Source organism: Penicillium odoratum, assembly GCF_028828045.1.
Source record: "Penicillium odoratum strain IBT 22623 chromosome Unknown utg000003l_segment0_segment0, whole genome shotgun sequence".
NCBI lineage: Eukaryota > Fungi > Ascomycota > Eurotiomycetes > Eurotiales > Aspergillaceae > Penicillium > Penicillium odoratum.
This window is the reverse complement of record NW_026643145.1, coordinates 2,005,692-2,019,540: the sequence shown is the minus strand read 5'-3', so window position 1 is coordinate 2,019,540 and position 13,849 is coordinate 2,005,692. Positions and strand designations below refer to the sequence as shown.

At 49.6% G+C, this 13,849-nt stretch overlaps 5 protein-coding genes across 5 annotated transcripts; 1 reads left to right on the top strand and 4 right to left on the bottom strand.

The window, feature by feature from the left end:
- Positions 1 to 287: 287 nt before the first annotated feature.
- Positions 288 to 2,024, bottom strand: N7520_004015 (putative metaphase-anaphase transition protein (Mlo2); the record flags this gene model as incomplete). Its single annotated transcript, XM_057137950.1, has 3 exons — positions 288 to 1,784; positions 1,833 to 1,887; positions 1,939 to 2,024. 3 exons carry the CDS (start codon positions 2,022 to 2,024, stop codon positions 288 to 290), a joined length of 1,638 nt encoding a protein of 545 aa, XP_056998415.1.
- Positions 2,025 to 2,884: 860 nt separating this feature from the next.
- Positions 2,885 to 5,794, top strand: N7520_004014 (MCM DNA helicase complex subunit MCM2; the record flags this gene model as incomplete). Its single annotated transcript, XM_057137949.1, has 5 exons — positions 2,885 to 2,889; positions 2,951 to 3,063; positions 3,122 to 5,424; positions 5,476 to 5,645; positions 5,701 to 5,794. The coding sequence occupies 5 exons, from the start codon at positions 2,885 to 2,887 to the stop codon at positions 5,792 to 5,794; spliced, it is 2,685 nt and encodes an 894-aa protein (XP_056998414.1).
- Positions 5,795 to 7,530: 1,736 nt separating this feature from the next.
- Positions 7,531 to 9,318, bottom strand: N7520_004013 (Pal1 family protein; the record flags this gene model as incomplete). Its single annotated transcript, XM_057137948.1, has 4 exons — positions 7,531 to 8,312; positions 8,363 to 8,801; positions 8,851 to 9,098; positions 9,267 to 9,318. The coding sequence occupies 4 exons, from the start codon at positions 9,316 to 9,318 to the stop codon at positions 7,531 to 7,533; spliced, it is 1,521 nt and encodes a 506-aa protein (XP_056998413.1).
- A 1,246-nt stretch (positions 9,319 to 10,564) lies between these two features.
- N7520_004012 (uncharacterized protein) lies at positions 10,565 to 11,450 on the bottom strand (the record flags this gene model as incomplete). The annotated part of the gene is made up of 2 exons (XM_057137947.1): positions 10,565 to 10,886; positions 10,936 to 11,450. The coding sequence occupies 2 exons, from the start codon at positions 11,448 to 11,450 to the stop codon at positions 10,565 to 10,567; spliced, it is 837 nt and encodes a 278-aa protein (XP_056998412.1).
- Positions 11,451 to 11,813: 363 nt separating this feature from the next.
- On the bottom strand, positions 11,814 to 12,926 carry N7520_004011 (RHO alpha subunit C-terminal catalytic domain-containing protein; the record flags this gene model as incomplete). Its single annotated transcript, XM_057137946.1, has 1 exon — positions 11,814 to 12,926. One exon carries the CDS (start codon positions 12,924 to 12,926, stop codon positions 11,814 to 11,816), a length of 1,113 nt encoding a protein of 370 aa, XP_056998411.1.
- Positions 12,927 to 13,849: the final 923 nt, after the last annotated feature.

Here is a 13,849-nt window from a genome sequence, read left to right as displayed (position 1 = left end):
ATTTTAATTTGCATGAAGCTCAGGATATTTTTTGTGTTTTCATGGCCTCGGCGTTGGATCACGGGCTCTCGGTTTTTTGGTACATTTCTTCACATACATAATTCAATAGAAGTCATAACGATACGCCTTACTGGAGACCTTGTCCAGCTCCATATCCCATCCATTCCATAACCGTAAATCACACCGAAGAGCATAATAACATTAAGTAAAAGAAACACCAGACAAAAGGCTCCTTGGAGAACTTCAAATGCACGTCCTCAATAGCCTAAGTCAATGTCAGAAATCGATCAATCAATCGAATCAGTATAATCAAACTCACCATTCTGCTCCCGCCGACCATCAGCTCCCTCATCCTTGCCACCACCAGTCTCAGCCCGACTAGCCGCATCCTTAATCCCCTCCTCATCACCGCGTAATCTCTCGAAATACCCCTTCACATCCTCCGCACTAACAGCAGTTCCGCTCTCGGCAAACGGCCGCAAGAATGCCTTCACCTTATCACGGAGATGGTTGTAGACCATCGCGCCCTCGATAGCGCGCACGCGGTCAACGTTGCTAAGTGCGGCTTCGCCGCGTTCAAGAATACTGCCTGTACCTGTGATTGCGGCGCCGTTGGCGTCACCGTCTTCTGAGAGGGGTGGTTCGTAGGTTTCTTCTTCTTCGCGAAGTTGGGGGTAGGGGATGAGGTTGGGGTAGCATTCTGCGCAGCGGCAGAGGTTGGAGTAGAAGTCTTCTTGGAGGAAGAGGGAGAATAATTCTGTTGGTGTTGAGGTGGGGAGGAGGGTATGTTTGGGGATAGGGGTGTTTGATGATTCGGTTTCAGGTTCAGCCTTGGGTTTGAGATCTTCCTTGGATTCTTCTTTGGTTTGTTCTTTGGTTTGTTCTTTGGTTTCTTCTTTGGTTTCTTCTTTGGTTTCTTCTTTGGTTTCTTCTTTGGTTTCTGTAGGTTGCTCGGCGATGGTAGCGAGAATAGAAGTCACCATAGACTCTTGCTTGGGCGATTTTTCCTTGGTCCGCTTGGCTGTCGGTTCTTCGGTGGAAGGTTCGTCATCCTCTGCTTTGCGCTTCTTGGAGGACTCCGAATGTTGCTCGGTCGGCTCCTTTGGCGCAGATCCCTTCAAGCCTCCTGCCTGATAAACTGGGGGTAGGAAGCCCTTTGATCCTGCATAGCGCTTGAGCCAGGGGTTTGAATTGATGCATTTGAAGCAAATAAATTGATCGAAATCATCTTCAGCGGGGAATCCGGGGGGCAGAGGGGTCTCTTCCTCTTCGTCGGCGGCGTCACCACCGCCGAAGGTCTTAGTTTCCGCGCTCTTGTACCAGTCCCGTGGCAAGCCGATCAGACACTCTGGGTGCCACCAGTCCTCACCGCAACCGCCCGATTCAACAGAACCAAGGCCCATGCATTGGAACATCGTACCCTTTTCCTGGTGGGGATCATACTGTTCCCCACAGCCACAGAACCGGTTGAGAAAGTTATGGTTGTACTTGTTGTCCTTGGCTGGCTCCTGAGAGTGTACACCTTTGCGGCCTGTCTTGGGGTCTTCGCGCAATGTGCAGGGTGATGTTGTGGGCATGCGAGTGGTTCCACAGTCACAGACAAAGTTGCGCTTGTTGAAAAGCTCCACCAAAGTATGTTCACCATGACAGGCAATGGAGCAGGAGTAACAGATCCCTGCAGCAGTGGAGAGGTCGTCTTTTTTGCCAGAAGGAGGATTGCAGGTCAAACAGGCGAAGAGGCTCTGACGAAGTGGACCGAGAGCATAAGTGCAAGAGTCGAAGGACTTGAGCTGGTCAGTAGTGAGTCAATGACAGGTTGCTGATGCACTCACATAAGGAAGAATCTCGCGCGCATCAGCCTCGAGTCGCATCTGATCATCGATGAATCTGTTGCGACAAGTTAGGATCTACCTTCATGGTTTTGGAAATGCATCATACTCTCGGGCTGTCTGAGACTGAAGGGATCCAACGCTCTCGCGCCGGCCACCTTCGGGCTTGGGCTGAACAATTGTGGGTTGCTCCATTTCGAGTTATAGGGTTTCCAAAAATCAAGTTTGATTCCTCGAAGGGAAAGTTTTCAAGACCGGGTTTCCTGCAAGTCGCGAATCTGACACTCTCTGCTCCACAATCGAATGTTCAGTCAACGGTTCTCACAACCAGAGACACACGGAACAGGTTTCTGAAGCAAACAAGGGAACGAAAATGCGCTGCTATCCGTTGTCCAGAGTTTCAGTTGAATGTATTCGCGATGTAAGTTCTCAGGTTGTATGGTCAAGTCAGGGATTGTCGCGATGATGGTCGTCGGAGATATGTTGCCGTATTACAGCCGTACTGTGATAATGAATGTCACCAGAAGCTTTGCGCTGAATCTCTGGGCGAATAATGATATTTGATCTGGACCCAGGATGACAAGAGACAATGGGCGTGAGCTAATGATGCGGCGAACGGAACGCGAAACGCGATGTTTGATTGGTTTGCATCAAAGTAGATGTGAGACTGGTTTTCCTCACAACGAATTCCAGAGGAAATTGAAAGGGGAAAAGTGTAAGGATTTCGAGATTGAGTAGTAAAGTAAGATCAAGAATGATGATGTTTAACTAGTGTAGCTACACTGTCTGGGTGTTATAAGAATCAGCCCCACGTGATGTCCCAAATAGGTAAAATTGAAAACGCGTCGCGTAGCAACGCGTTTAACCCGAACCCCAATCTTCCCAATCTTCTAATCTTCAATCTTTCAGCTACTCCCTTCCTCCCTTTCCACCACGCTTCACCCTCCGGGTTTGATAAAATCCACAACCCCCCATCTAGTCCTTTTTTCTATCCTCTGTTTTCTCCTTTTCTACCCTTCCACTACATTAAAATTGCTCATTGAGCTACACACAACATGGAGTGAGTTTGCGCCCGGTTTTTTTTTCATTTTTGCAGAACCCACGAAGCTGATGAATGACAGTCCCCTCCGGCCTAGTGACTCGGCCGCAAACCGCGGTCCGCGCTCAAACACCCGCAAGCGCTCAAGAGAGCCAGATGACATGTCCTCTCCCGCTGCGTTGCCCCCCTCCAGTCGTATGTGATTCCCCTGAACGAAAATTGCGGGGCTTTAACCAACTGACCATTTGCGCAGCCACCGCCCTCGGTTCATCTCCTCCCCCAATGCCATTCGATGAGGACGACGAGGAAGATGAGGGAGCTGATATGATCCCCGATATTGACGATGTGGATGAGCTTGCAGAGGATGAGGATGGCATTGACCTGTTCGGCGATAATTTTGAGCGGGATTACCACGACGGACAAGATCAGTACGAAAACGATGGCTATATTGATGATGATGGAGACCATGAGGAACTCGACGCTGCCACTCGTCGCCAGCTGGATTCTCGCTTGAACCAAAGAGATCGGGAATTGGCTCGTCGCCGCCAAATGCCCGCTGCCTTCCTGCACGATGACGATGACCTGGAAATGGATCTGTCACGCCAACCCCGACGTCGACGACACCACTACGATGAAGATCGTGAAGATATCGACATGGCTGACGAGGGTATGGAGGAGCTGTCACTAGAGGAGTTGGCCGATGTAAAAGCCGCCAACATCACCGACTGGGTCACGCAGCCTCAGGTCCTACGCTCGATTTACCGAGAGTTCAAGGCTTTCTTGACAGAGTTCATTGACCCCAGTGGTCAGTCCGTATACGGTAACCGCATCAAAACTCTTGGTGAGGTCAACTCCGCTTCCCTGGAGGTTTCATACGCCCATCTGAGTGAGACCAAGGCCGCACTGTCATACTTCCTTGCCAACGAGCCTACTGAGATCCTCAAGGTCTTCGATCAGGTTGCGCTCGATGTCACCCTCTTCCACTACCCTCAGTACCATGATATTCACAACGAGATTCACGTGCGCATCACCGACGTGCCCATTATCTATACCCTCCGCCAATTACGTCAGTCTCACCTCAATTGCCTGGTCCGTGTTGGTGGTGTGGTCACCCGTCGTACTGGTGTCTTCCCGCAGTTGAAGTTCGTCATGTTCCTTTGCCAAAAGTGTGGTATCACTTTGGGTCCTTTCCAGCAAGAGTCCAGCTCTGAAGTGAAGATCTCCTTCTGTCAGAACTGCCAATCTCGTGGTCCCTTCACTGTCAACAACGAGAAGACAGTCTACCGGAACTACCAGAAATTGACCCTGCAGGAGTCTCCTGGCACTGTCCCCGCTGGTCGTTTGCCTCGCCAGCGCGAGGTCATCTTGTTAGCTGACTTGATTGACACAGCCAAGCCTGGTGATGAGATCGAAATCACTGGTATCTACCGTAACAGCTACGATGCCCAGTTGAACAACAAGAACGGTTTCCCCGTTTTCGCCACTATCATCGAAGCCAACCAGGTAGTCAAATCTCATGATCAGCTGGCTGGTTTCCGTTTGACAGAGGAGGATGAACGTGAGATCCGCGCACTTTCCCGCGAGCCTGACATCGTTGACCGTATTGTTCGGTCCATGGCACCCAGTATCTACGGTCACCACGATGTCAAGACCGCCGTGGCCCTTTCTCTCTTCGGTGGTGTCAGCAAGCAGGCCCAGGGTAAAATGAATATTCGTGGTGACATCAATGTCCTGCTGCTCGGTGACCCCGGTACTGCTAAGTCTCAGGTGCTCAAGTACGTGGAGAAGACAGCACACCGAGCTGTTTTCGCTACCGGTCAAGGTGCCAGTGCTGTTGGTTTGACGGCCAGCGTTCGTCGCGACCCGCTCACCAGCGAGTGGACCTTGGAAGGTGGTGCGCTTGTGCTCGCTGACCGCGGTACTTGTCTGATCGACGAGTTCGACAAGATGAATGACCAGGACCGGACATCCATCCACGAAGCCATGGAACAGCAGACCATTTCCATCTCCAAGGCCGGTATCGTGACCACCCTGCAGGCTCGCTGTGCAGTGGTCGCCGCTGCCAATCCCCAGGGTGGTCGGTACAATGCTACCAAGCCCTTGTCACAGAACGTGGAGCTCACCGAGCCTATCCTGTCCCGTTTCGATATCTTGTGTGTGGTACGCGACTTGGTCGAACCCAGCGAGGACGAGCGCTTGGCCAACTTTGTGATCGAGTCTCACCACCGCGCCAACCCCGCCCGGCCCCTTCGCAACGACCAGAATCAGTTAGTTGACGCAGATGGTCACCTTATTAATGAGGATGGTTACCGCATCAACGAGCAAGGCCAGATCCTTCCTCCCACACAAGAAGAGATTGCCCAGCGTGCTGCTGAACAGAAGCAGTCTGAGGAAGAAAAGGAGGGCGAGATTCCGCAAGAGCTCTTGCGCAAGTACATTCTTTACGCTCGTGAGCGATGCCACCCCAAGCTGTACCAGATCGACCAGGACAAGGTCGCCCGTTTGTTCGCAGACATGCGTCGCGAGTCCCTGGCCACTGGTGCCTACCCTATCACTGTAAGTCCCATCAACCGCGAACATCTTTGTGCATTTTACTGACTTTACCAGGTCCGTCACCTTGAAGCTATCATGCGTATCGCCGAGGCTTTCTGCAAGATGCGCCTGTCAGAGTACTGCTCTTCTCAGGATATTGACCGTGCCATCGCTGTCACCGTCGAGTCTTTCGTTGGTAGCCAGAAGATCAGCTGCAAGAAGGCGCTCTCCCGTGCATTTGCCAAGTACGTCCATCCACTCACTCAGGTCCAATCTTGAATGCTAACATACCATCTCCAGGTACACATTGGCCCGTCCCAAGCCGTCCAAGCGTCGCGCCGGTGTCCCCGTGCCCAACCCACATTTGCCACGGAATGCGTCCACCGTGCGGTAAACAGTATCCAATGGGGGTTTCAGCGGTTTCTTTCAAGTAAAATACCATCTTGTTTGCATATGGTGTGGGCGGCGTTTCATGTTATTAATCAGTGTTACATTTACCGCAGGGCTCTGCTAGGAGTTTGGCCATGATTTAATGAAATGAATTGAACAAATATCAACATCAACATCAAAATTAACATTAAGCCAAGACTAGCTAAGCAATAACCCTAACACACCATCTCCACCTTCAAACGTTCCCAATAATTTAACATTCTGACTACGTATCTGAAGACTATATATCTGAATATGTACCCAAATATACCTCCCACTTAAAAGTCGTCCCTGCAACAAACCCCTCTTTAACAAAACAGAAATCGCCCTCTCAAGTAGAAACTCCGTCCCCTTAACCACCCGTACCCCATTCCCTCACCGCAGGAACACTCCTACACTCTTCTACAACAGAAATCGCACACAAAGACCCATGCACCACCTACAACACCACCCTCAGTACCAACATCCATCCCCATCATCGAGATCGAACTCTTCAGACATTCCTCTAAAACTCTGATCCACTTCAAAAGATCCTTGATCGGGGCGTATGAGTACAAGTTTTTCGCGAAAACAGGGATGAAGCCCGAGAGGGTTTCGGGATTTGCTTTGATGTATTCTTTTTTCGGTGGTTGTGGGGGGGGTGAATGGGCAATTGGATTGGGATTTTATCAAGAAGACTTCGTAGTATGCTCATTTTGCTTCAAATGGATGAGTTTGAATGAATTTGAATCTGGGGGGACTGTTGTGTTCGTTGGTATCGATTAATGGATCTGATATAGGAGAGGGTTTCAAGGAGATTGATGTTCATGATAATGTTGATGAAAGGGTTGTATATAGTTCATAGATGAGGCGAGATGTAAGTGATTCTCATTTCTGATCCGGTCCTGAATTGCACACACCCAAGAAATAATCCTATATAAATATATCCATCACAGACACAGCCCAGCTTACAACAAAGTATCAAGAAGACATCATATCCAGTAAAACCCATCAAAGCACACTCTAACAAAAATCCCCGGAATAGAAACCACAAAGGCAGACACAGATTGAGACTAGATGCTAGCGGTGTAAAGTGTTGGTTTGTGACAATTTTGAGACGTTTAAAATGTTGTGTTGGTGTCAGCCTGATATAGTGTTGGAGGGGTGTTGTAGCTGGGGGAGTGATATTATATCTAAAGAGAGATGGTTGGGTAGGGTGGAGTGTTAGCTTTGGTTCCGGGTGATATCCATGGATGCGCGGTGCCGGTGCCGAGCTTAGGAACAGGTGTTATAGGGTGCAAGGCGCAGGCGCAGGCGCAAGGGTGAATTATCTCTAGATAATGTCTTCGACTACGAGCTTGAAATGTTGAGATGGTGGCAAAGAAATCCATTTTACTGGCTGGCTCAATAAAAAGTACAAGAAGCGAGACGCATGGATACGCTGGCTGCGGGCATGGGTTTCATGCAGCAAAGGAAACGAAACACCTAAAGGGAGAAAAGCCATAGCAAAAACAACACCAAAAGCAAATTCAGCCTAATCCCAGATATCAACGCCATGTTGGGCACCCGATGCTAGCGGCGCTCAATGTTGGGTATTACATAGAAAAGTCATCAGTCCCCATGGCCCATGAGGATAAAAAAAAGGTGCCAATAAAGATGTGGGGAGCAGTAACATTGATAACCCGTCCCAAGATCCAGTTTTCATTCTCCCTTGGATCGGACTTAGTCGCTGGTGCGGCGCTCTGGCCGCGGCTTGCGCAAGCTCTTCATTCGGTTCAGGAATCCACCCCCGCCAGGATTCAGCCTTTGCTGATCTTCGTAGGCACGATCGCTGGTGGTCTTGCGCTCAAGGATAGTTGACTGCTTGGGGCTGCTTGATGAACGAAGACGACCGCCACTCTCTAGACGCGCCTCTGCGATTCGAGATCCTTTCTTATCCCACTCCTCATCGGGGTCTTCTTGAAAGAATGGGTTTCGCTCATTGCCTCGTGAAGATGCGGAGTGGCTTGAGCCTATCTGTGGTGGGGACAGACGACCCTGCTCTGTGGGAGATCCGACTCGACCAGGAGACACAATCCGACCGGTTCCACTTCGCCCACGCAAGCGCTGTGCCAGACTCTTCTTTCGTGCGAGACCGCCGTTTTGCATCTGTTGTTCGTTCGCGATCTCACGTTGTGCAATCGCCGAACGACTAGCCGGGGCTCCATCAAGGAATGTGCTTGTTCCCAGGCCCATGCTCTCTGCACCGTGGACCGGTTCCAAGGTGGATCGAGGGTCAATTTGAACAGTTTCAGCGGGGCGCTGGAGGCCGGTGTTGTAATCGTTGTGGGCCTCCTCCATTCTGCCGTGGAAGAGGTTTAGGTCAATATTGGAGTTGACAGGGCCAGAACCACCGAGAGCCATATTTGTAGAATTCTTGGGGAAGGCCTGCATTGGCGCAGTGCGTGCGCCCTTGCGATTGCGATGAGGATTGCATGCGTCAAAGGGACCATCGTGATGGAACACTGGAAGTGAATTAGTATGCATCAACGTACACCAACACATAAGTACGTACTTCCGGTTCCATAGATGCTTGTCACGTCCAACTTGTCGATGATATCTAGTCGGCGATCCTTGCGGGAAGAACGGGGCTTTCCTTCGCGCTGACGCTCTCGCTCGCGGTGACGCCGTTCACGTCGGCGTTTCTCATCATCATCATCCAACAGCTTCGATGACCGATCCATTACAGATGACTCGGAGTTCCGACGAGGTCTACGGGTGCTCTTTCCTTGGCCACTAGATCCCTTGGGTGGGTCGGCAAAAATGTCGAATGGATCCTTTGATTTGGACTCTGTAGGTCGCCCGGAAGGAGGTGGACGCTCTCTCGGGCGAGGACGATCGGTGGGTTGCCGCGGGATGGCATCGGGGACCCGGGTGCTTTGTGTCTGAGTGGAAAAGGGAGAGGGGGCAGGCACCGCGGAAACTGTAGCGGTGGGCTTGATAGAGAGGTTCTCCTGCGAACGATGTTAGTTATGAACGGACTGGATTGAGGTCGCCACATACAAAAAGGTCCCGGGTGTTGCTGGTCATATCGGGTCGTTCGGTCGGTGAAAACATGGTAGCACCGGTGGAAAAGCCAGGGGCAGATTGTGGTGACAGGGCGTCAGTGTCGTCTAGGAATGGGTTGGTCGATCGGGGACGTTCCGGGCGAGCGTTGGTCGCTGGGCCAGGAGCAGTGGAGGGAGACAAAGCACGGTTTCGAAATGGGTTGTTAGAGCCAAAATTGGCTGCTGTGGGTGAGACCTGATTGCCTATTTCCCAGATTTGCGTCACAAGTCAGTTTCACGTTTCAGCGACGCTATGTTGCACTTCCGGGGAACCGGAATGATTTAAGTGTTGTGATCAAAGGCTAGACCAGAAGGATAACACTTCAATCAAGCAATCAGGAGTCCCACAAAGACTTCTTGGAGATAACGCACCTGGTGCCAGCGACACGCCGGGCGGGTACCCAAACGCTGGAGGGGCATTCATTGCGAGATGAAACGGAGCGAGTGGATAGTGATGTACGTCAATAGGATGATGAAGCGTCGCACGAGTACGTGGAGGGGGGAGATTAATATGTGTGATGAAACAAGCAATATTCCAAGGTTGAAGTATCCAAGGGAATAAGATTGGGGGGAAAGGAGAAAGGAAAAAGAAGCTTGGGGGGCAAAGGGACACGGGATCACTCAGGAGTACGTAAATGAGTGATCGCCAACCCACTTCCCTCTAAAAAAAGATGGATAGTTATCTCTTGGTAGTACTCGGTATGGTTTTACTAAATTGAACTCTCAAAATTGATCTTGATTTTGATGTTGATTTAAATTGTTATTGAACCTCCAGATTTCCATAGTATGTACATGGAAGTTAACGCCTTAATCAATCCAGGGGCAAAAGCACTACGCGGACACTTTTCCCCTCGATCAACCTAACTTAAACCCCACTCACACCCAACGCCAAGTCTTACTGGCAAATTGGGAAATGCTCCTCGTTAATTATGTGTTTTCAATGTTTTACAAACTTCCTTATCATAAATTCCTTAAATAGCCCCCCGGAATGACGTTTCAACATTCCTAATCCCCGGTTGATGTCATTTTAATGCGGGAATGTGGATATTTGTGGCTGGTTTAGTTGGGGTTTTTTAAGCTGGATGGACACACGCGAGGGTCTTTCCCTTTCCCCTTAGCTTCTCTTTGGAACTGATCGGCAACTTTTTCTTTTTCTTCCCCTGTCACTGATCTCGCACGGTCCTCGACCATGACAACACCGATCCAACCGAAGCCTCGCTAAGTTATCCCTTGAGATGACGTCTATATTTGACACGTCGAACGACTTCAGTTTATGAAAGCACCGGGCATGTTGTGCTACGCCAAGTCTAGGTACTATTGATTTTCTTTCCTTGCCTGCATGTACTGGTTCCATGGGTTGAACTTGACAGGCAAGTGGCTGCAACTAATATGTATACTAGTCGAGTTGGAAACAGCTGCAGCCACAATGCATGACACAAACCTGCAAATAGCGCTGAACTATGAGATTGCAGCTTCGATCTCAGTCGCCTACAATTCTTCTGCCGTCAGCCGTCCACGCCACGACGATCTATTGATGTCTATCATGATCCAGGTAGATCATGTGAGAGATCGGGGCCAGTCGAGACCTAATGAACCAAGAAAGTAAATGGCACAGCTAGGATGGATCAGAAGACATCTCAGAAATCATTTACATACATACAATTCCCGCGTCATTCATTTTTTACACCGATAAAGTAGTACACATGCACGAAAGGCTTATACAGTATGCGGTTCCCACTTTTCAAAGTCCAACCAGTCAGATCAAGGTCTTCCTGACGAAGAAGACCTTCAATCTCCTCCCCGGTCCGACAACGCATAGTCGAAACCAAGCCGTCGAAAGCAAGAAGTAACGGCAACAAGGGAATCACATAAGTGAAAAACAAATGCAGAGGACTGTTCCTATACCGGGCGATAGTATACCACAACGGAAACAGCAACATGACTGGAATATTCAATAACGAGGTGAAATTCCGTTGAGCAAATTCGAAAATGCTAAATTTGGTTAATTTCAGTCCACGTTCGTTTGTCTTAGGATACACACATGAAGGAATCAGCCGATTCCGCGGCTTTCCGCAGTGTAGTCGATGCAGCAGGATCATCAAAATGATGAAAACACAAGTTGAAAATTCTGCATTCCTTCCCATCTCCAGCAATGCGTTCACATTGAGTCGCATCTTGTGGCTCTGAAATATAAGAGAATTTCTCCTGTCGTTTACTGATAGCACTCCATTCTTCCAGGCAGGGATGGAGATCCGTGAGAACAAATTGAGCAGTTTGTTTGCCTTCCGCTAGGAGTTTGCTATTCAATATCTTTTCAAGGGTGCCTGTCGGTCCGCCTGCTCCTGCGCAGAGATCGACAAATGTAAAGAAAGATGCATCTGGTAAATGCTCTAGAATGAGATTGGCTGCCACGCCAGCCGGAGAGGTTTTGCTGAATGGTGGGAGATGTAGATTCCAGACTCGGGTCAGATACGATTGGATATACACTCTCATCCACTCAGGACACCAGGACTGATCGCCGATTTCCAACAGATGGAATCGAGGAGAAAGGATCATTGTGTCCACGGGTGTTAGCCGGGTTTGAAACGAGAATTCTTTGGCAATCTTGATTCCTGATCTTTGCTTGGGTTTGATTCATGCACTAGGGATTGCAGGCGGTGAGACAGAAAGACAAGTAAACATACTAGTCTATCTGATTCTCTGAAGAACATGTATTTATATCAATTAATTGATCGACGTGATAAACGGACAAGGCCAATGTATAAACATCATAAATAGCATATCATTCTAAATACTTGCAGCTATGGTCGTGGCACATAATGTACCCAAATCCTGTGATATAAATCGCAACGCTAAATATAAAAAAATCATTATCTCGCCAACAGACGCTCTACCCTTTCCACCTGCCACCAATCAATCCTAAACAGCAATCGCTGGGGCAAGACTCCCATGCAAAGACTCCTTCATCTCATTTCCCACTGTCCAATCATCAAGACCCGACTGAAGCGGCGCAGCCTCTTCTTGACTAGTAGCTCTCTCATAACGCTCAGCAGCAGGCCAAATCTCATGCCCCGCTTCTCTTTCCTTCTTGTGGTGCTCCATAACCACGTCCCGCACGGTCTTCTGGAAGTGAAGTGGACCAGCCTCCATCTCAGGGTGCAGTTCGCCATTAACAAAGACGCCAGCATTCAAGTTCTGCTGCGATGCAATACAGAGATACTTGTCCTCCGACATAATCCGCTTGTACATATCACTGATAAGGCTGAAAGCCTCATCAGTAGCATCCTTGTGTCGATAAACCTCATACCGCATGACACACTTCGTAGGACTACTCGGGGTAAACCGCTGCATGAAGAAGAAATTCGGACTAATGTTGAACGAAGCATTTGGCCAGAAATAAGTCGTCGCTATCCGGAACCCCTTGGCGATTTGGTCTTCCCGCGCAGCCCCATAGTGCTGGATGTGTCCATCCTTCGTCTTGACGTAGTATGAGTTCAGGTCGGCAATGGTTGGGATATCAGGGTGTGCGACTTGGCAGTGGTAGCACTCGTTGTAGTTGTCAGCGAGGATCTTCCAGTTAAATTCGCCTTCCATGTCCCATGTGTGGTCGAAGTTGTAGTCTTCGAAATTGTAGTGGGCGTATCGGGGCTGTTCGTCGACTCCGTCGAAGTCGTCTTTCCAGGCTACTTCCGGCGTTGGTGATGCGTCCATGTTTACCCAGATGAAGCCGTTGCGGTCGATGTGCATGTGGACGGGGGAGAGGTCTTCGCTTAGGACAGCGCTGATGGTGCCCTGGTGGTCTTTGAGAATGATGAACTCGAAGCCGGCGGCATCGTATTGGACTGAATCGCCGGGGTTGGAGACACGGTGCTTGTGTGTGGTGAGGAGCCATTTACGGGAGAAGATTGATCGTCGTTCCAGCTCGTACATGTCCTGGGATGTATACCAGGAAGCGGGCAGGGCGCGGACGGGAGTCTTCTCGTCCTTGGGCGCAACAGGCGTAGTGCCGAAGAAATTCCTCAAGAAGGACATTTTGGATTTGTTTGCTTGGAAGGATAATTGAAGACTTCAGATTTGAATGCTCTGCAATTGATATCTACTATTGAATGGGATATCTACGCTTCTATATAGATAATCATCACGAGCAGGGTTCCACGGAACCCACGGAGTCAAATACCTTATCCGAACTCTTTCACGGTGCATCAGTCTTCTACATCCGAGTCCAACAGTATGCTGAAGTGCTATTCGCAGTCAGCTGGTCACTATCAACGGGCGATATAGCTCGGGACCGATCAGGTGATCGGTGGGGTTTTCCCCAACCGGGCCGAGTGGCTTGGACGTTATCGACTAACTCCAGGATCTTCGTAAGAAGGACGAAGCTTGTGGCAAGAGTGCTAGCAAATAGACTTTCAAGGTCTCAGCGCCATTATCTTTCGTGTTCGATCTAGAGCTTCGCGGTCGATCCGTCCGGTTCGGCCGTGAACCGTCCCACACCGGGTTTTTGAGCTTGCCTTAACTAGTAATATTTGGCAGTATTCCCCAGATTTGTAGTAAAAGTACGCGAATAATGTGGAGAAGCGGAGATGCTGATGGTTTACCAGAGCATCGATCAGATGATGACGAGGAGGGTCTACTGAGCCAGATAGTCAAGGGGACCCTCTCAACCGTGGAATCCAAACATTCGCACTGCCATATCTTGAGATAGTGCATTCTCTTGAATACTAGGTTTATTCTTATCTCTGGGGATGATCTTTCCATTGAGCTGAGTCGAGATAATGAACCTGGCAGTTAGATTGGGCAGACCGGGCAGCAATACAACACCAATAGGTCAGTGTGGGTAAAGTCATTCTGGATTGTTCTACTCGTATGGTATTAGACTGGAAGGGGTGATCTAGTGAAGAGTCAATCAGCCTTTGTTCCGGGAACCGATTGCCGGCAACCGGTAGCTTATACCG